The 21024-nt window shown below is 30.3% G+C and overlaps 1 protein-coding gene and 1 long non-coding RNA gene across 2 annotated transcripts; both read right to left on the reverse strand.

Moving 5' to 3' along the window:
• Positions 1-5459: 5459 nt before the first annotated feature.
• LOC100500401 (uncharacterized) lies at positions 5460-7761 on the reverse strand. Its single transcript, NM_001250548.3, has 4 exons — positions 7609-7761; positions 7089-7397; positions 6240-6434; positions 5460-5860 (listed from the first exon to the last, which is right to left on the reverse strand). Exons 2-4 carry the CDS (start codon positions 7350-7352, stop codon positions 5615-5617), a joined length of 705 nt encoding a protein of 234 aa, NP_001237477.2. The 5' UTR covers positions 7353-7397; positions 7609-7761; the 3' UTR covers positions 5460-5614.
• Positions 7762-15350: 7589 nt separating this feature from the next.
• LOC100788533 (uncharacterized) lies at positions 15351-16908 on the reverse strand. The gene is made up of 2 exons (XR_418344.4): positions 16747-16908; positions 15351-16387 (listed from the first exon to the last, which is right to left on the reverse strand). It is a non-coding gene; the product is annotated as an uncharacterized lncRNA (long non-coding RNA).
• Positions 16909-21024: the final 4116 nt, after the last annotated feature.

Raw genomic sequence — 21024 nt, forward strand, 5'->3', positions numbered from 1 at the left:
AAATTTATTCATTTTAAAATAATTTAAATGATAAAATGTGATTGACTAATAATATAAAATTATTTTATATTGTCAATGTATAAACATTAATTTTTTTTTAATCATGTTAATTCACACAACTCATGAATTTTTTGCAAGGTGTGCAACAACTAAGGGAAAAGACGCCGGAATTGAATTGTAGCTGTAGCAAGAAATCAAGGTGTGGTCAAACAAGTATCACTAACTCTATCTCTATGCATGTAATTTTGTCTCACTCCAACATGTAGCTCGCGATTTTCCCTTACCACCTATTAGACAATGCCAATTATAAAGTTTGACCAATTTTTAGCTATCAAAGTATGGAATGTGAGAAAGAAAATTCAACAAACAAAACTAGATTGCAAGCATAAATGATCAAGGAATGAGCCAATAAATCAACCTTTAAAGCTTAATATTTCAATTTCAGATAGACTTCTTCAAAAGTATACGATCTGCAACCAACAAACGTGCTGGTTAAAGAAATTTCAATCCTAGATACCAAATCTGCAAACCAAATGTGCATAAACGTAGGAGAGATAATAGAGATAATAGACAAAGAGAGATTGACCACAACATACACCAAATGCAATTCGATCAACTTATATACATCAATTCTTAAGCAAAACAGTGGAAGACACCTTAAAATATTCAATTCTTAAACAAAAGCGTGGAAGACAACTTGCTGAAATACCCAAACATGTGCAAAGCTTGCTGAAATCATGTTGAAATAATAGTAAACATGCGTCTAGTAAGAAGGAATCCAAAACCAAACACACATTGAATATTATATAATTGTTGAAGTATAATTGTGAGTTGAAATCATATATTAAATAAAAATAAGAAAATTAAACATTATATAAGTGAGAAAAAGACTAATAAACTTAATTTTAAGATTTTAGGTTCAAATGTAGTTTAAGTTCACATATATAATTAGTGTAAATCTTTCCTTTACATTTTTCTTTGTCCCTTCATCCATCAATGCAAGACTTGTTTTTAAAAATCCTTCGTTTGTATTAATTGGAAGGGAAGTGATAAATAGCATTACCAATATATACTAGACAAATTTTACATGGGAGTATTTAATATAACTGGCTTAATTTGCATTTGCCTATGCACTAGAAAATCCTATGCTTCAGTGCCAAATGTTTTTCTTCACCAAAGAAAATTAGACACAAAAAAAAAGGATAAGCGCTTTGCAGTTGAACATTAACTGGAGAGAAGGTTCTTCCATATCGATATATCGTCCTCCATACAAAGAACAATACGATGATTACCTTCTCTTAGAATACATGTTCAAGTCGAACACTCCACTTCCTTAGCCATAACAGATTGGATAATAAATGCATATAGATGCGTATTAGGCTGTGGATATGCAAGATCAAATGGAGTGCATGCAATGGTGGGGACTAGCAAATAACTTAGCGAACTCCCAAGTCTCACGTTAGCTTAAGTTTATTTTTTTATCTATAAGAATCAAAGAAATATATTAAAAGATTAAATCAACTGAATTGAATCCCATAGTCTCACATTAACTAATGTCTACGCATATACAAGAATGAGCTAACAGTTTTTAACCCTTTTAATTCTCTTCGACATAAAAGACCTCATAAGAAGAACTGATTATTTTTTAGATATATCCGTCACGTACTGTTCGTATAAATGTGAAGAACTAAACCAAGGATAGTAGTCCATTAACAATAGTCACCACAAATCAAGGGAATTGACTCAAAGGCACCTCCCTCACATCATATCACACGAGAAACACCACCATGACACGCTAGGAGCCTTAAGTGCATGTGAACACACTCTAATTCAATGCACTTTATTACCAGCAAACATACACGAGCACTGAAATTCGGGCAAAAACTATACCTGAGTTTAACTTGCAGAAGACGGCAAAAAAAATTAATATCCATTCAGGTATACCTCGTCTTGAACTGGTTCCAAACAATACTTTTGTCAATTATTTTAAACAAAATTTGACGAGGGTTTTAATCAAATTTCTGCATAACTTATCGACAAACATAAATTTAGCAATCAGCTCGCGGCTTTTGACACTTTCGTCACTTTTCATATAAGACTTTTAATTTGTGTTAATTAAATAAAATTTCTGATCAAGTAATTGGTCAAAATGCAACTAATTAATTTACCGTATTTTTTCTTCTTCCTTTCCTTTTCTATTAAAATCATCAATATCGGTTCTTGGCATACACCATCAAAACGCAAGATGGAGTATCAAGAAAGTCTATGGATAATGTAACCTTGATAATTAAAAACAAGTTACATTAAAATCAGCATGACATAACTAACATAAAGTATATAAAAATTATGCATATAAATGTAAGTTTGTGCACATCAGCCTTCATAAAACTATTGTTTGAATGTAGATAACATGTTGATCAGAATGAAAATTAAGGTGAAGTAATATAAGTGTACAAAACTGACCAGGCACTATGTATCTTTTTTTGACTTCTCATTCATTAACAATAACAGAACTGATACAAGAAGGAATTGAATATGCTCAAAAACTTGAGGACAAGAAAAAGATCGAGAAATCCTAGCTAAGTTGTGAGCGATTTGACTGCCTTGTCTTCAGATTAAACTCAGTGAACAGTTTCTACAGGCACTATGTATCTAACAACAATAAATAATTTCTTAATATTCATGGGCAAATAATGTTTCGTTCACCATCAATTGAATTAAATAAGGTATACTCTTTCAAAAACTCATCTATTATTTATCTGATAGACAATGTATACAAAATACGAACAGGTAATCTGATGAATGACCTTCAGATACAGTATGGTTAGGTGAGCCAACTTTTTATTGGTGAACGACCCGAGAATCTAAGAGTCAAATAAATTAAATCAATATATTAATTTCATTATTCAATGTAAGTCGAAAGCTTTTATATTTCCCTTCATAGACACCATGTATTGTCATGAAATTCGCATTGGGATGGCAATATATATTGTTTCAATATTAAAATTTGACATTGAGAGGGATGGTACACTAGCTAGCTGTTGATTCCTTCTAAATTTCTAATGTATGACAAAAAACTACACATCCAAATAAAACCCCCATGCTTGTATATGCTGTATCTGATGCTGATTTTGATGAGAAAACATTAGAAAATAAGGAATCAAATTCTTTTTGAATTTGTAGTATAAATACAATAATGGATGGAGGATGAGCTCATATATATGGAAATACACTGACTATGGTAATTATTCTGTGAAATCTGAATTTCAAGTGGCATGTAACAGGTGTAATGGGGTGGCATCAACAAGCAGAATACAAGGTTCGTTCTGGAAAAATTTGTGGAATATCTCCCATGCATCTCAACCAAAATGTATAAGAACTTCAAAAATATTGTGCCAGTTAATTTTCCCAAACTTATTAAAGACGAGAAAGGTGGATTTATGAGCTATATGCCCTGTTTGTGCTGGAGAGAAGGAGACAATTGAACATGCTTTGCTCACTTGCAATGAATGAACCGAGTCGTGTATGCATGGTTTGCATCAGTTTTGGCAATTGGTACACATGATTTGAATGGAACTCGTAGGGGAATGGATGGTGGAATCAACTTTATGACAAATTTGATGATTGTTATGTTTTGAGTGATGAGTTTTCATTATATCTCACTCATTTTTACTACAAGAATGAGTAATAGAGTTACCCGTGAATTTGTTGGATTGACTTTTCTTTTTCATGAAAAATATTGGATTGAAGAAGTTTTTCAACAAGTAGAACATCTAGATAAAAAAGATTTCAAGTACTATTTTTTATATTTTTTAATTCAATTTATTTTTTTGCCTCAATATGTTAATTTTTAATGTGAATTTTTATTATACAAATTATTGAAATGAAATTCTAACTTTGATAGAAGAAAAAGCTACATTTATATTTTGTCTATACCGATAGTTAGTAAAATTACAACAAAAAAAATAGTACTATTAAATATGTTATCAAAAACCATCATAAAATAAAATGCTTATATTTAAAAGACAACCTCACCCTCACTATCAGATATTAATAAATAAAAAAATTCTAATCATTAAGTCAAGTAATACAGTATTGAACAAAGTGTCAGTATTAACTCAATTAAGTATCATCAAAATCGTCTATTTGAGTGATTAAAAAGTTGGATAGCAAGTTACCAACATAAGAGAAGCAAGTGTTGTTCGATGTTATAATATTATATTATTTATTTAGTAGTAGCAAATATGTTATATCAGTTAAGTGTTTTAATGGTTCTTATGCGTCTTGATTCATTTTTGTAAAATACAGATTATCTTAAAATTCTGAACCAACAGTTCTGCTTTTGATCATGAGATCTAAATCCATCTCAGTTGGTCTCACAGGCAGCCCACATCTCCGTCCACAAATACTACCTCAGCTAAATGATATTCATGAAAAATAAGAGTTAACTGGGATGTAGTTAGCACAAAATATTTGGGAAATAATCGCTAACTTCACCAAAAAATAAATAATACAAACAAACAAAGCATAATTACCTCAAATATATCAAAGAATGGCTTTTATATTTTAGGGCTAGTATATGTATTTAGAATATTTACTTGTTTTCAAGATATATCTTCACTCAAAGATAATTTTTTATTCAAAACATGGATACTAAATGTGAATATTTCTTTTCTTGAGAATTCAAACATTGGTTCTTCACATTATGAGAAACTAGTCTCTTCCACTAAACACAAACCTTGTTTTAAACTTAACAATTTATACTCAAAAGCTAATTTGTTGGAAGAAATTTGGATTAAAACATATTTCCAAAAAATGCAACAGAAAGCATGCACCTATTCATCGAGTTAGCAATTGGCAACTAGACTTGCACATGATCTTCACATATGGATTACCCAACCATCTAATCTAATCGCCAACACTTTTTAGAACTGGGCGCTTAGAGTCTAACTGTAAATTGTTTGACAGAAGACTATGGAGTATGGACTGTCCAATGGGAAGGTCATGCCTTGCTTCCTGCACTTATATTCCGGGTTAATCTTTCCGGAATGTAACTTTTTACATTCTAGAAAAATTAATCCTACATTCCGGATTAGATGCAGGAAGCAACTGCCGATCAATCCTTAGTTACAGAACTAACAAGATCCTTAGTGACAGAACTAACTAAACGATTTCTTAACCCATACAAACCACTAGTGAGGAGTCGCTTATGAACCATGAGGAGTTCACGAGCCGCCTGGTATAATGGTGTTTCTAGATCATTCTTGCAAATTTAGCTATGGTGATATACTCACCCCCTCTGATAAAGGCAAGAACAATTAAAGAGGACACAGAATAAAAAAGCACGACCAACCATGGTCACACAATGCAGAACTCACTAAATTCGCGAGTTAACACCAAACATTAGGAGTTTCCAAAGTGAATTCTCTAGATGAACAGAATATGTGCAAAAACTGCAATGATTTAATTTAACCTGTTATTCTCAAATGGTGAAATTTCAGCGCGACCGAAGAATGATATTGAATGTATACCAAAAAAATAAATGATATTGGAATGTACTTTTTGTCCTAAAGAAGGAAATCATAATTTATATGAATAGGTACATACAGAAAAACTATTCTGGATTTGATTTCATGTTACACTGAAAGACACCTCGAAAGAAATCACGGTCCAACAAACAAGTGGAGGCTTTCTCCAACCCATTCCTGGCAGCTTCCATCTTCTCAATGATATTCTTGAAAATTCGTACCCATTTGTATACTGCTCGCTTCAATCGAACACTCTGGCCTCTACCAGACACAAACTTGATGCAGTCCTTAAATAGCTTTAGAAGTTCTAAGCCATTGATAACAAAAATATACTGGAAAAGAAAAATGTGATGTTATTAAATTAGACGTGGTGCATGCATCCTATCAACCTTCTTAATACAAAAAAATTGTCTAAGGTAATCAAATATCATCACAAATTTTGCATATGAATATATTCAAGCTCAACCACCTCATGCATTATAAGTACTTCAGAAAGTATTTCTTGGTACCAGTTGTTTATTCCAATGCAAGTTATATTTACAGTCATCTTCCATTAAGTATATTAACTACCATTGTTAGCTTAGCAACATCACTTCAAGCTTTAACTTCATTTTTCACAGTAAATAAAGAAATCTTAAGACTAATAAGTGGACTTGGAAGGACTTGTGCATACACACAATTCATGTAGAGAGAGAGAGAGAGAGAGTTTACCATTAATATAAAGGAAACTGATGCTAAAACAACTTGAAGAGTTTCATTTGACATCCCATCTGATCCACCAGAGCTGCTGTCACTACCACCACCACCACCTCGTCCTCCCGGAGGCTTGCCCCCACTCCCGCCCTTTTCCATTTGCTGTCGCAATATATCCTCTATTGACTGTCCCTTCCATTGTCCCATAGCTTCCTGAAGAGATTTGCTTTGGAAATCCTAATTATGTTACTAGTACATAGTAACTGAAGAACAACTCAAATCCAAAATACAAAACCACAAATATATATCAAGAGCGTCTAAGCAACTCTAATTCCTCAACTCACATCCCTTAGAAGCAAAGATTCACAGTTGGATGAAAACTTGAGAGTCATTTAAAGTAAGGGTTTTGGTGAAAATTTTGCCTCATAAAAATAAATTAACCCCACATCTCTACCAAATGATCTCAATGCTTCTCAACATAACAACGGTAGTGACAATAACAATAAAAATATTCTCACATGGAGCAACATATTTAATAATTAATAACCTCAGTAAGCAAATATCAAAAAGGGTTCAAGTACTCATTTAATTCCTATATCTACACAATCCTTACATTTTAGTCTCTACACCTAAAAATTAATCATTTTAGTCTTCACACGTATTCTTTTTAATCTGTTTTAGTCTCTGGCTTACAAAATAACAGGAATTAAAACCGATTAAAATGTAAAGATCGTGCAAGGATGACAGATACCAAATGAGTAATTAAACCTATCAAAAACTTTTCTCGAGCATCTAAAGCAAACACTTACAAAAAAGCGAAATGCGACAGTGCAACACAAACAAAGGTGTATCATCATGTATGATTACCCTGTTATTTTCCATCATTCCTTGTCCACTGGCGGCAAAACAAACGAGGAGAGGTCGCCGTGATTTAAGGGCAGGCTGGCATTGCAAGCGAGGCGAAGGTTCGGCTCTGAGGCTCAGGGAAGCCACAGAGAGAGGGTCAAACCCCATCATCGGCAATGAACGCGGTCTTGAGTTAAAATCGCGGCGGCGTAACTGAGACGATGTAATTGGGGAGGCATAAACCCCAGGAAGACATGGAGAAACTCGGATAACGCTCATTTTCATCAAACGGAACACAACCACCTCAAAATTCACACATCAATCACATGTCTGCAGTGCATTTGACACACACAAAAAAAGTGCAATGGTTATGTTCGAATTAATGGAAATATACATGCTACTATCGGAAATTAACAGGCCAATACATATATAATCCTATCGAGAATTGATTTCAGCGGCACAAGAATAAATCTTAGAGGAAATAATAAGAGAGCATGCGAGAAAGAAAGGAACGCGAAACGATGCGAGGGAAATCACTTACCGGTTTGAAGGGTTACGACGGTGCAATCAAAGAGCGGAGAAAGACGATGCTATTTCTCCTTCAAATTGGTGAATTGTTAGGCTACGCTTGATTTCGAGAGTTTCTTTTTTGGTTCAGATCCGACGCTGGGGAAGGGATCCACTTTTCTTATCAAATATCAGCCGTTGGATCAAATAATTATAGAGTGTATCAGAGAAATTTATGAAACATTTTTAAGCAATTGAAGGGTATGATAGAAATTACACCAAAACTTTAAAAAAATTAAAAGGAAAAAAGAAACTTGCAGTGCAAGAGAAGGAAAATTCGGAAGAAAACGAAAGTTTTGAATGAAAAAAGGATCCATCCGTCAGCTATGTTTAAATTTATTTGTTAAAAAATAAATTATTTTATGTTTTTTTAATGTGTTTGCTTCGAGTGTTAGTATTTAAAAAATATTTTTTACTTTTTAATAAGAAAATTCTTATGAAAAAGATATTTATTTAAAAAGTACTTATTAAAAAAAAATTATTCATCCTTATGTTGATTTGGATAACATTTAGGTTGTGCTTCATATAAAGGGGGAAAAGAGAATAGAAAAAAAAAAGTACACGCAGATGAGAAATAAAGTGAAAAGTATATGTTTTATATTTAATAGAAATAGAAAAGAGCGAGACATGAGAGAGATAGAAATAATAGTAGGAATAGATAAATAAAAAAAAAATAGAACAAGTGGATCCTATCAATTTTGAAATTATTTCTTACTTATATCATATATAACTAACAACCTTTATTATTTTCATTTTCTCAAATTATTTTCATCTCTCAAAACAAAGAGAGTTATGATTTATGACTAGAATTGAACCTTGAAAGTAAAAATTTAGTTTTAAATTATATATAATTTCTAATTTTCTCTAATTATAAACAATCATTTTTACATTTAAAAAATAATTATAAAAATAATAGTAACTATTTATTTTATAAAAAAATTGTCGAAATCAAAATTAGTTGATGTTACAAAATTATTATTTATTGTTTCAGTATTCATAAAAATGCATTAATAAAATATTGTCTAAAAATCTTATTAAATAATAATATTGAATAAAGTTGTAATAATAGAAAGAGTAAATTATATTCTTTTTTTTACATGAGTAAATTATATTCATATCCCTTCATAAATATGAGTGTTAATTATAAAATTATTAACTTTGACAATTGTAAATGGTCTTTCAAAAATAATTTATATTCTTAAGATATTAATCTTTACTAGTAATTCTATTAATAAATAAATATTTAAGTGTGAAACATAAAATTCATTGTTGATTGTAAGTTCTTTTTCGTGTCGAACAAGTAATTGTAGTTTTTAACTTAAGAAAATTGCTTAATAATTTGCAAAGATAATGATAGTAATTTCTATAGCAATATCCATTAATACTAATAGTTGTTTTGTGTAAGAGTGGTTTATAGAGTAAGGATTTTCGATAGTAGTCTTTTTTGGATAGTAGTTCTAATCGTGCAATATATAATGAATTCAATTATAATTAAGCAAAGAAAATTGGATAAAAATAGAGTTTAAAGAAAAAATGGAGATTGAAAAGAGTAAAAAGTTTAGAAAGATGCATAAAGTAAATAAAACATAAATTTATTAAAAGTGAGATGAATACATGTACTATGACCTTCAAACTAAGAATCATTTTCAAGTGAGCATCATTAATGATATATGAGAATTTAAGTGGTAGTGATTCAATCCAACGAATTAAAATGATTGTTGGAGGTCTTGATTTATAAACTTCTTCTATTAAGAGTTGAATTATAATTTTTCGACACATGTATAACAGGTTTCTAATGACTTAAATATAACAACGTCTCCTGTTTATGGGCAATCCTTTTTTGCTCAGTAGTCTAACTTCTAACTTGAATTAGAATTCAAACTTATTGTTTGAACATTTCATTCTTCCATATGTATAGTACTTTTATCAAAATCATCTTGGTTGAAATAAAATTTTTTGAATGTGTAAGACAATATCAAAACATTTTTCTTCATATGCACACTTCCTCGTCAAAATATCCTCATAAAAAATGAACTCAATTTCCCATAACTTAGAAATTTTCTCAAATAGAGATAACAATTACACTCTTTTCTTTTGAAAGAATTTTTTTTTAATCAAAGTTTCGAATTCAAGCAGATGAAAAAAAATGTGATTGAAAAAAGAGATTTCATTAAAAATGATCAACCAAAATCATCGACAAAAATTAGTTCTCTACAACAATATCATGCTGACCTAAATATTTCAATATTAAAATAATTATTTTTACTTATAGTCTAGTTATAGAGATAATTATATTCAGGTGAACTTTTTTTTTATAAAGTATTTTATTCTCTTTATATAGTATTTATTTTAAAAATAATGTTTTTTTTTTCTTTTTAGACAAATATTTCGTTTCACCTTTAATGTGGAGACAATTGTATTCTTGTCATTTTAACTAAAATCTTTGAATATCATTTTTGTATTTTTTTTAATGAATTATTTTTATTTTAATGATTATAAATGATTACATATAAAATAAATTAACTTTATGAATTTTTCATTTATATTGATTTGATAATTATAGATTATTTATTATTAACCTTTACTAATAAGACAACCTTATGAACAAAGGGATTGTCCACTGGAACTTTAAGATACACAAACAAATATTCTTTATTTCTATCAATTTTTTTGGTATATTCATTTTCTTTCTTTTTTCTTTTACTCTAATACTTGTTCTTTTTGACACTGTGAAACTCTAACATACTTTTTGGCTTCGAGTGCATGTCCAAGGACACTACTATGTAAAACTTGAAAAAACAAACTAATATTGTGTTGCAATCGTAGGTCATCAAGCTCCTTTTCAAAACAATAATCATTGCCACAGCACAACATTCTTTTATTTTACATTCTAACAATCTAAAAACAAATTCTTTATCAATGATTATAGGCTACTATTGTAAAACTATAAAAACAATAAGATTTGAAACTGCTGATTGGCATTTGTAACCTTAAGTCCTTTAAAAAGGATGTTTCATTTATTTATAATGTAAATATTTTTTATTATTATACCCTATATGAAATTTAATATGTTGTCATATCATAAATCAAGAATAATAATTGTTTTAATATGATGTAAATAAATACTAAGATTTAAAGTTGTATTTGATGTAAATAAAATTAAGATTTATATAAAAATATCATATAAATATATTTATTTTTGTTATTTTACATCTTTTATTTATTTTAATAGATAATTTATCTAACACTTATAATTTAATAAAAAATAATTTAAAAGTTTTCAACTACAAACTTTTGGCTTCTAACTTTTAGCTTTAAGTTTGTTTAGACAAACATAGCCTTAGTGAATCTCACATAATTATTTATATATATATATATATATATATATACTGTTACCATTGTTGCAAGGTACCAATCTGTTTGGTCAAGCTTTTTGTCGGTGAGAATTCAAGCTCAAGGCCGCTCATGGTCGAAATTGAGCAGCAATAGCAGTAACGAAGATGAAATTTTAAAGGCGGATAAACGTTTTCTCTTTTTAGTCATATACGATTTTATCATCACATTTGGTTAAGATAAGATTAAGGTCCGTTTGTTCGAATCTTTTAGAGGAAAAATGCTTTTTAAGTAATAAATACGTTCAAAGAAATATATTGAAAAAACTACATAATATACTAGCTAGGATAAGATGCATTTTTCTTTTGTACAATTTCTATGACACTATTAATGTCCTTGCTATGTATATATATATATATATATAAAGAAACTATTAATGTCCTTGCTCCCAAGTCACTAAGAAATTAAGAGAAGGCCCATTTATATTATTACCGGGGCTTCTTTTCTGCAATCCCTTTTTTTCCAACCCCCTCCCCCCATCATTTTCTTTTTTAAAATTTTCTTTCCTTTTTACCGTTCACTCTACTCGCGTATATTCACCCCTTAATCCCTTACTAGTGCATGATGCATGGGAAAAAAATGTGTGGGAGATAAATTTTTTATAATTAAAAAATAAATAAAACTTGAAAAGAATAACAAATTAAATATATTTTTATAAAAAATCATATGATAATACACCACAAATTTGTTTTAGCTTCTCGTGGTTGAGTAACCTCTAACTCTAAGAATATTTGTTATCTAAAATTTTCTTTATTTTCCCAAACCCCCTCTTCTAACCTCAAGGTGGGTATGAGGGTGGAGTTTACATACTCCCCAAACCTAACGCTTCTTTCTAAGTAAGGGAAAACTCAAACCTCACTCAAGGTCAAAGTTGGGGGCAGAATTGAACACTCGTGAGTTCAAATTTTTATTGTCATGTCTAGATGAACATTTTTTTATCTCCCTCTCCTCCTTCTAATAGGTATATATATGTGATGTCCTTTTCTTTCTCTTCATTTTTATTTCAAAAGCTTGATGCTTGATTCATAAAGGTATGATCTTTGTGGTGTTTGGTTGGAGTTAAAAGACTTAAGCAAGCAATTTTATTGGAGGTGTGAGGATATGAAGGCATAATGAAATCTTTATTTTGTTCAATTATAAAATATCTAAATGATGGAAAAATATTTTTATTTCACTCCATCTTATTATATTCAGATCCATTTTATTTTATTCTTTAATAGTACAACCTTAAAAATTTCTCTAACAAAAACAACAATAACATGGAAATGACCTCATATCCCTAGGTACAAATATAGAGTCTCCCACATTCGTGACACAATCTTACAAATTCTAGGATCCTTTTTCAAACCTACTCATACTTTGATCTTAAGAGTATAGACAATCGTGTTTAAAGGACTAACTTAAACCCAATGAGGTTTTGATAATAAAGTCTATATATATATATATGTGTGTTAAAAACACTAATAAAAAAATCCCTTTACAATGTCATTTAATTTTTCAGCAAAAAGTAAAATTCTATGGCCTCCTTGCCGTGCTACAAATGTAATAAATAAGTTTTGTAGCCCTACTAATTGCACAACAAAAAATTCTTTATTTATGTTAAATTTGGTATTTTCCCTCTGATCATACCCTCTTACTTGGTGGAAAAGCAGCATTGATTTGTTTATTTATTTATTTCTGTTTTTCCATCAAAGCATTATTGAGATGTCATTCCCTTACTTTCCAAAGGTCTTGAATGGAATGATATTGATCAAAAAGTAAAACCTAATGAAAGAGCCATGTTCGCATGTAACCTAAAGGTGGAAAAAGGCTTGACCAAGATGGGGCCAATGCTGGTAGTACCTAATACCAAATGGCCTCAAAAGTAATACGTTAATTGTATATCGTGACTGTAACTTAATTCAAGCTCAGCCTTTATGTTGTCACTCTCTCATTGCCACAAACTACAAACAGAGGAAAGAAAAGGGGACCATAAGTGGGGTGGGGGTAAATAGTTACTAACTCATACCCTCGGGAAAGGCATTTAACTTTTCAATGTCCATTCATAGACATCATCATTTTGTGCAAGAAGTCACCTACCTTTAGTGGCTTGTTTACCTTCATCATATAATTACCTTTGACAGTTCCATATAATCGGAGTCAAACTTTTCATTCATTCTATGCGCTACATATTACGGATTGAATGAAGATTTTACATTTATTTTGCTGAATATATAGGAATTGGGTTTAGTTTCGTGCATGATGATTCTAAAGGTTTTCACATGGTCAGTAAAAAATCATCTCAGGTTTTATAAAAACACATAAATTATCATAATATGTAATTAAATGATAATATAAAAAGTGAATTTAACGATTATGTATTGACCGTGAAAATTTTACACAGTCATTTTATTATAAATTATTATTTAATTATTTTAAAAATTAATAAACTTATTATATATATAGTTGTGATTAGATAACTATGTTTGTTTTATACTGTCCGTAGATAACATAGTTTGTCCCCTAATATTGTAACTAACAAAATTGTATAAGAAAATTATGGATAAATACAGTTGTGATACAATGGTAAGTTTTAACAACCTTAAAAAGTTTTCTGTTTTAGAGCAAAAGACATCTTAAAAGTAAAAACCGCAATATATTACGATAGAATGTGAACTGCAATTTAAAGTCTAAGGTATGCAATTTAAGTAATAAATGATTAAAATATGTTTTTTTTCCTTATAAATATTGCTTTATTTGTAATTTGTTTTTATAAAATTTTGAGTATTTTTTTTGCGATATTTTGACTCAAAATTAAATTTAAGAGATTCGATCCTATGTATCAATGTCAAATCCTTATCATGTGTTAAAATTTGACGTGTTGATTCGTTGAATCAATATATCACACATATATCACACATTTACATTTTAAAATTTCACAAGAATGAATTTTAAATATTTTAATATTTATAAAAAATATATATTTTAATCTTAATAAATTTCTAGCCAAAAGCTATCCGTAGTTGATGTGTGACAATTTCTCTTTCTTTCCCCAGACTTGCATAAGCATAACCACCACACAATGCGTGTCCATACACTAAATTTTATGCATCCATTTTGGAATATACTGCATACAGTATGTATACAGAGACAAAAAAAAATCTCTGTCTACGCTAGTCATTTTAATAGGTTGGGCTACCACGTGCCATGATTGATGGAAACAATATGTTAGGCAGCTGAAATTGATATATGGTTAAAAACACATCAATTCCACCCCACCCCTATTTATTATTTTTTAAAAAAACATTGATCTTGACATATTTGATATTTTCCTATGTACAAAATGAATTGAAGGAGAAGGAAGTAATTTCCAATCTATTATTCTTCACTATTTGAGGCTGGTAGGTGTCTGTGGCAGCCCCGTAAAAAAACATTGAGGGTGTAATATTCCTTATGAGCTCAGGTTGTATTCTATCCCAAATTGCTTGTCCTTGTCCTTCTATGTGATAGGAATGGCTGAAGCACCCTTCCAAATAAAGAGAGGGATAGGAAAAATAGTGTTTTGAACATAAAAAATGCAGCCACCTCACTTGGTTGGAAAGTTATCATATCACACATTCACATTTTGTTATGTGGGGTAGATAATTAATTAAATTGAACATGATGTTTGCAATTCAACTTACAGTAGGAAATATAAGGTAAATTAAATGATTAAGGGAAAAGGAAAAAAAAGTTACGAATTTGATTTCCTCTACTAACATTTACAAATAAAAAAAAAAGAAAAAAAACTTTCAGTAAAAAAATAAAATAAAATAAAAAGAGAAAGATAGGACCAGTGCTAATGAGCAAGAGAATGGTCATTCTAATTAGTAATATTGTTGAATTGGACAGAGTGAATTTAATGCCTTTGAGTCCTATGCATTGGATGGAGAGATGGGGCTCTAGCAGCCTAGGACACATGTAGTGCCAAATTGAGATTGCTCATGACATTTTATCTTACTTGTCTTGCATAAAAGAAGAAAACAAATCAACAAGATAGGGAAAGATCAGGGAACTATCTCTCTCTGTTTCTCTCTCTACTTTCATTCTGGGTTTTTGTTTGCTTCTTTGAGCATTTACTAATTCAATTCTCCTTTTGGGGTGAAGCTCTATGATTATGTTGGGGGAGGTAAAAAAAAACTATAAACAGCAACCAACTTTTATTGTTTGTTTAATACTACTATATGATATGATGAGGCTAGCTGAGCTTGGATATTATTTTCAGCTTTTTTAAATAAAGAAATTATCAAAGAAAAAGAAATGAAATGGGCACAAATTAAGCTTCTGAATTTTCAGAGAGAGAGAGAGAGAAAAGAGATAACTCCAATAATACAGTGGATATTTGTACATTGGAGCAATCACGAGGGAAACTCTTGCTTAGATCTAAAAGAATATGTATGCAGTTGTTGCACACTTTCTCAGCCAAACATCATATAAAACAACGAAACAGATGTTCTGCAACACAGCATAAATATTCTGCACACAATGATACAAGCGAAATTGATTGCCTTAACAGAAATATCATATAGGTTGGATTTTGAATTTCCTCTGAATACTAGCAACATTGATTTATTAACTATGGCCACTCTTTACAACTAACCATACATACCTTAAGGGCCATGCTGCTGCACGAACTACTTTGATTTCTCACCAAGATAAAAATATATATATATAAAAAAAACAATAAAATAAAATAATATACCCCAATTGTTGTACTCTCTTGGAAGCCATGGTCTCCAAATTGCTTGCACATTTGAACAAGCCCCATTGAGAGAGGTTCTAAGGTCAAGGTATTAAGATAAGGTCCTGAATTAGTTTCTTTGAAGCCATACCATATATATGATAACATAGTGTGGCATAATATTACATTAAATTGTTGCATGATGATAGGCCAAATTAAACTGGAACAGCTCAGGAGGGATAGACAAGGAAGGAAAGTATGAGTTGGGTGGTAACGGGGAAAGTAGGAGATCAAACTCTACATCAGTGGATAGTGATATAGGGTCTTCCCCAAAAGCAAAAATAAAGAGAAGGGATAGGGTGTGAGGTCTTACAAGGTCAAGAAAAGGTCTTACAAGGTCAAGAAGACTCCAGGGGAAAAACAAAGAAAGTGTGGTAGAAATTAGATGAAGAAAGGGTAGAAGTAAAAAGCTCAGATAGGATAGCACCAGATTAGAATGAAGCTGCTCCAGCAGGAGAATTGTCAGCTCCAATTTCAGAGCCACTAATGGATTCATTTTGGTCACACCTCCCAATTCTCCTCAAAGGGTTGACCATGGTCATGGTCACCTTGCAGTTGTTGCTGCTAGTCACATGCATGAGAAACCCTCCCTTATAGGGACCTGCATCGTGTATCATGCTCTTAAATTAGTGCAGAGAATAATGAAGAAGAATGGCAGAAGCAGAAGCAGGAGCCAGCTTTAGATTAGATGAAAAAGTAGGGGAGGATAGAAAAGGTGAACATGAAAACAATTAAAATAATACAAGAGAATATCTTCGTTACCATAAAGTAAATAGTTCAGTCAGTCACACAGAATAATTATCTTATAGCATAAGCTAGTACAAACACATATATGAATTACACATATTAAAAAAAGGTTCAAAATAACTGCGCAGCGCAAGCTATATATGACTCTATATGATGCAAATTTTATTTTACAAGTTCAACACACACACTTGTACACTAGTATTAGTATATTACCTTTATAAAAAAACCCGTCTTTTGGTCTCATCTTTGAGACCTTTTTTTCTCCCTACTCTATTATTTTAAGAGGGTGAAAGGAGAAAGAGAAAGAGAAGCACAGAAAAAAGTGAGAGACTGAAAGGGAGAGAGAGGGAACTTTTTGTTATGGTAAGATAGGAGGGAATGGAAGAAATGAAGAGGTGTTTATATTGAGGAAAAAAGGAAACATGAGTGCATGAGGTGGCCAGTGGGCTTTTCCAATGGACCTGATTGGGACAGGTCCAAGGCCCATAAAGATCTAAATGGACCTGATAACGTCAGTAGGGCCCAGGTGAGAGAAAAGTATAAACCAAAAAAAAAATGTTAAATGTTGGAAATGTAGTTTTCTATAACCGAACTAGCAAGGAAAAAGGATGAAATAATTTTGTTGTGTTTTGAAAAAAATTTCTTTGCTTTTCAACAATTTTTGTTTCTCTCCAACATTATTAAGCAATTATGATGATAACTTTGTTAAAAATTAACATTGCTAAAGTATAAAAGTGGAGAACATTGAGCCTGTGAATCAGAACAGTATTACTAATACAAATATTAACCCGTAAAGTTTTACTCATAAATAATATTAGAATTATTTAATTATTCGGCGCAGTGCTACAGTTGATGTCCGTACTCATAGAGGACAAAAGGGTCTTCAGCCTTTGTGTACGCCATGTGGCTAGCTGTTGTGTCCCAGTGTTGCTCGTGTGCTTTCCCAAAACTCTCATTTTTCTGAGTGCAAGTTGAAATTCACCATAGCAGATTGCTACTTCTAAAACTTATGAAGCATTTGCAATTCGTTTAAAACACAATTCTTAATATTTCAAATATTGAACTAAAATTTGCTTTTTAAAATTTTTACTTTTTTAATATATCACCATTTAAAAAATAACACATCATAATTTTTTTGATAAAATCCATTTTAAATACTTTTAAATTATTTATAAATATTTTGATTTTTATTATTTTTCCTTTTCATCCCATTCATTTTAAATTTTATTTTGATTGTAAACCTTTTTGGTATAATTATAAACGTTTTATCTTAATAATATTATTTTATATATTTTTCTATATTAAAAAAACATTTGTTGTAATCTTTACCAAATTTTAATATAGTTGTACCTAAGAGCGTGAATCTATGTAATATTGATACTCTAATTGCTTCACACAAATAGAAAATATGTTTTTAAGGTTGTTATTTTAACATTAATCTTATAAAAATAGATGTTAAAAAAATATGATGATATATAATTATAAATAAGTTAAATTTGTTAGCATTAATTTTTAAAAAATTGATATTATGTGTCAATATTAACATCAGTTTGTATAAAACTGATCTTGTTTGATCAATTATTAATATTTTTTTTAAATGATATTATATATCTATATTATCATCGGTTTTCATAAAAAATTGATGTTAATGATCAATCAAACAATATCAGTTTTATAAAAACCTATGTTGTCTTCTTCTCATATTAAAATCTCAATATCTCTACATCAGACTGTTGTCATTCTCACTTTCACTCTCGTGACGCTAGTTGCTCACTTTCACCACTCTCACTCTCATGATCCTCCTCATTCTCACCGCTTACACTCTCACTTTCGCGACCCTTTTTTAGTCGGTGGTGTCGTTGTCGTCGTCGCTGCCTATCATCATTGTTCTCGTGCCCATCGTTGTCATGGGATCTGGACTTCAACTTTAAGCACATCAGTGACTGGCTCTGACGAGGAAGCTAGCCAATCCTCATCGTCCTCCTTCTCCACCTTTCTTTTCAATTTCTCTTACGGAAACCCTAGAATTGAGGAGACTCGAGACCTTATGCATCTTTTCTCAGACGATAATCCTTTGACTCTTCCAGCATCATATTCTCCTTCGACAACATCCCAACCAAATTTTTCAACAATCAATTGTGCATTTTCTTAGTTCTTCACATATTATTCATCTTAGTTCTTTCAAATTCAACATCACCACCATTCTTTATGATGGACGGTTGGATGAGAGGAAAACAATGAAGGAAGAATTGTTAGTGGATGGGAAATTTAATGTTCTAATAACACATTATGATCTTATAATCAGAGATAAAGCATTTCTCAAGAAAATCCATTGGCACTACTTGATTGTGGATGAAGGGCATCGATTGAAGAATCATGAGTATGCTTTAGCAAGTGTTAGTAAATATTGTTTTATAATTTAAAATTTATAAATACATATTACTTATATTAATTCTATTTTATAAAATAAAATATTTATTTTAGAATCTATTACGTAAAATTAGATTTTTTTATCTTTCTAAGATTTTGTTTTAATGGGTTAATGCGATTTGTTACGTTTGTTTTTATACTTGTAAGTTGGTTTTCAACAGTCAGATTTTTGTTGTTGTACAAGGGGTCTATGCCTATATATATCTCTTTCCTCCTCTCTAGAAAACACACAAGCAGAACAACAATTTGATTTCTTTCTCCCTAAATTTTTTTATTTCTTCTCTTATAAAAATTTATTTTTGAGAGCAAGAACATTAGTGTTCAGAAGATTTGGGGATCCTTTCGCTATACACGATCGGAATCAACGGGTTGTCCTGTCTTGGGAGAGAAGCGCAATCAGATTTTCATATCAGTGTAGTGGGGACGTTTTCTTTCTAAGGATAACGTTTGCGCACTTCAACCCAAACTAATTATTTCTTCCCCTAATTTATTTTTCTTTGTGTTTATTGTATGATATAGTGCATTGTTGATTCATGTTCTGTCAATTAAAGTTATTTTGCTACTGTTATTTTGTTATTTGATTCAAGGCTTTGCATTTTCTTCTAATTTATTTATTTTATTTTATTTTAATTTTCTAAACAGTCTCAGAGAGAAAAATTCACTTTCTTCTTGCATAGTCTTTTCTGTAGTAGCATTTTGTTTATCAAAATGTTCGCCATAGATATGATTAAGTCCTTTTCTAGAAAGTCTGAAAAATTTACGGGTGAAAACACAATGCATTATGCTTCATTAAAAATGTTTTTATTATATTATTTCATTTCCTTAAATTTTAAATTAGTGAGAGATTGTTGAAAAATAGTTTCTTATCATTTGAAATTTAAAATTAAAATATATTTACTTTATCAATTATATTTTTTAAAGATTAATTTTTTTTAGAATTAGTTTCCATCAAAAACTAAAAGCATCCCACTACTTCCATTCCTTGTGTTAGGAAACTATCTTTTATTTGGTCAAATTCCTTTGTAAACATTAAGTCTTTAAAGTTAGAAAGTTTGTTGTTTGGTTTTTATTTTTTGTTTTTAACGTTTTTGTTGCTACACGTTGGTGATTGATTGTCTCTATATATGTAACTTCTTGCTAAAAAAATAAATAAACATGTAAAAATACAACACACAAAGCAATAAAATGAACACTTAGGTGAAACTTTATATTCTGTATGTCATATTCTTAATAGAGTACCTTATAAAAAAATTGAAAAAAAAAACCTTATGAACTAAGAAGAAAAAGAAAACCAAATCTGAAATCTTAAAGTGTGGGATGTCTAGTAAAAGTTAACATCCTTATTAATAAGAAAAGAAAAATTGGACTAAAGACAATTGATAGTTTGTTGGATATTTTTTGTATAGTACTACTTATAGATTCTTGACTGTTAATTTAGAAGTGTCTGAAATTTCTAATGAAACTATTATGAAATCTAGAGATGTCACTTTCTTTAAAAATGTTTTTCCTTTGAAAAATAAATGTCCAAATTTGTTTGTAATACTTCTTGCTCTACTTTATCATCTTGTAGTAATGCTAATAAGGATATTATTTTTGAACCTAAGAGAAGTAAAAGATCTAAAAAGGTTAATGATTTTGGTTTTGAATTTTGTTCTTTTCTACTTGAAGATGATCCTAAAACTTATGGTGAGACCATGAGGTCTATTAATGCACCTTTTTGGGAAAAAAACTATTAATGATTAAATGAGGTCTTTTAAAACTAATAAAAATTGGATTTTTGATTCTGATGAAATAAAATCAATAAGTGGTTATGTTTTTACTTTAACTGGTAGTACAGTATCATGAAAATCTGCTAAACAAACTATTATTTCACGTTCTACCATGGAAGCGGAAATTATTGCTATGTGATTTGTCATTATTGAATAAGCCTATACCTCCTATTTCAATGCATTGTAATAGTCAAGTTGCTATATCTAAAGTTACTAGCAAAAATTTTAATGAAAAAAAAGACACTTAAGAGTGAGACATAAGTCTATAAGAAATTTGATTTCTCATGGTGTC

This window comes from Glycine max, chromosome 15 (genome assembly GCF_000004515.6).
Source record: "Glycine max cultivar Williams 82 chromosome 15, Glycine_max_v4.0, whole genome shotgun sequence".
NCBI classification, from domain to species: domain Eukaryota; kingdom Viridiplantae; phylum Streptophyta; class Magnoliopsida; order Fabales; family Fabaceae; genus Glycine; species Glycine max.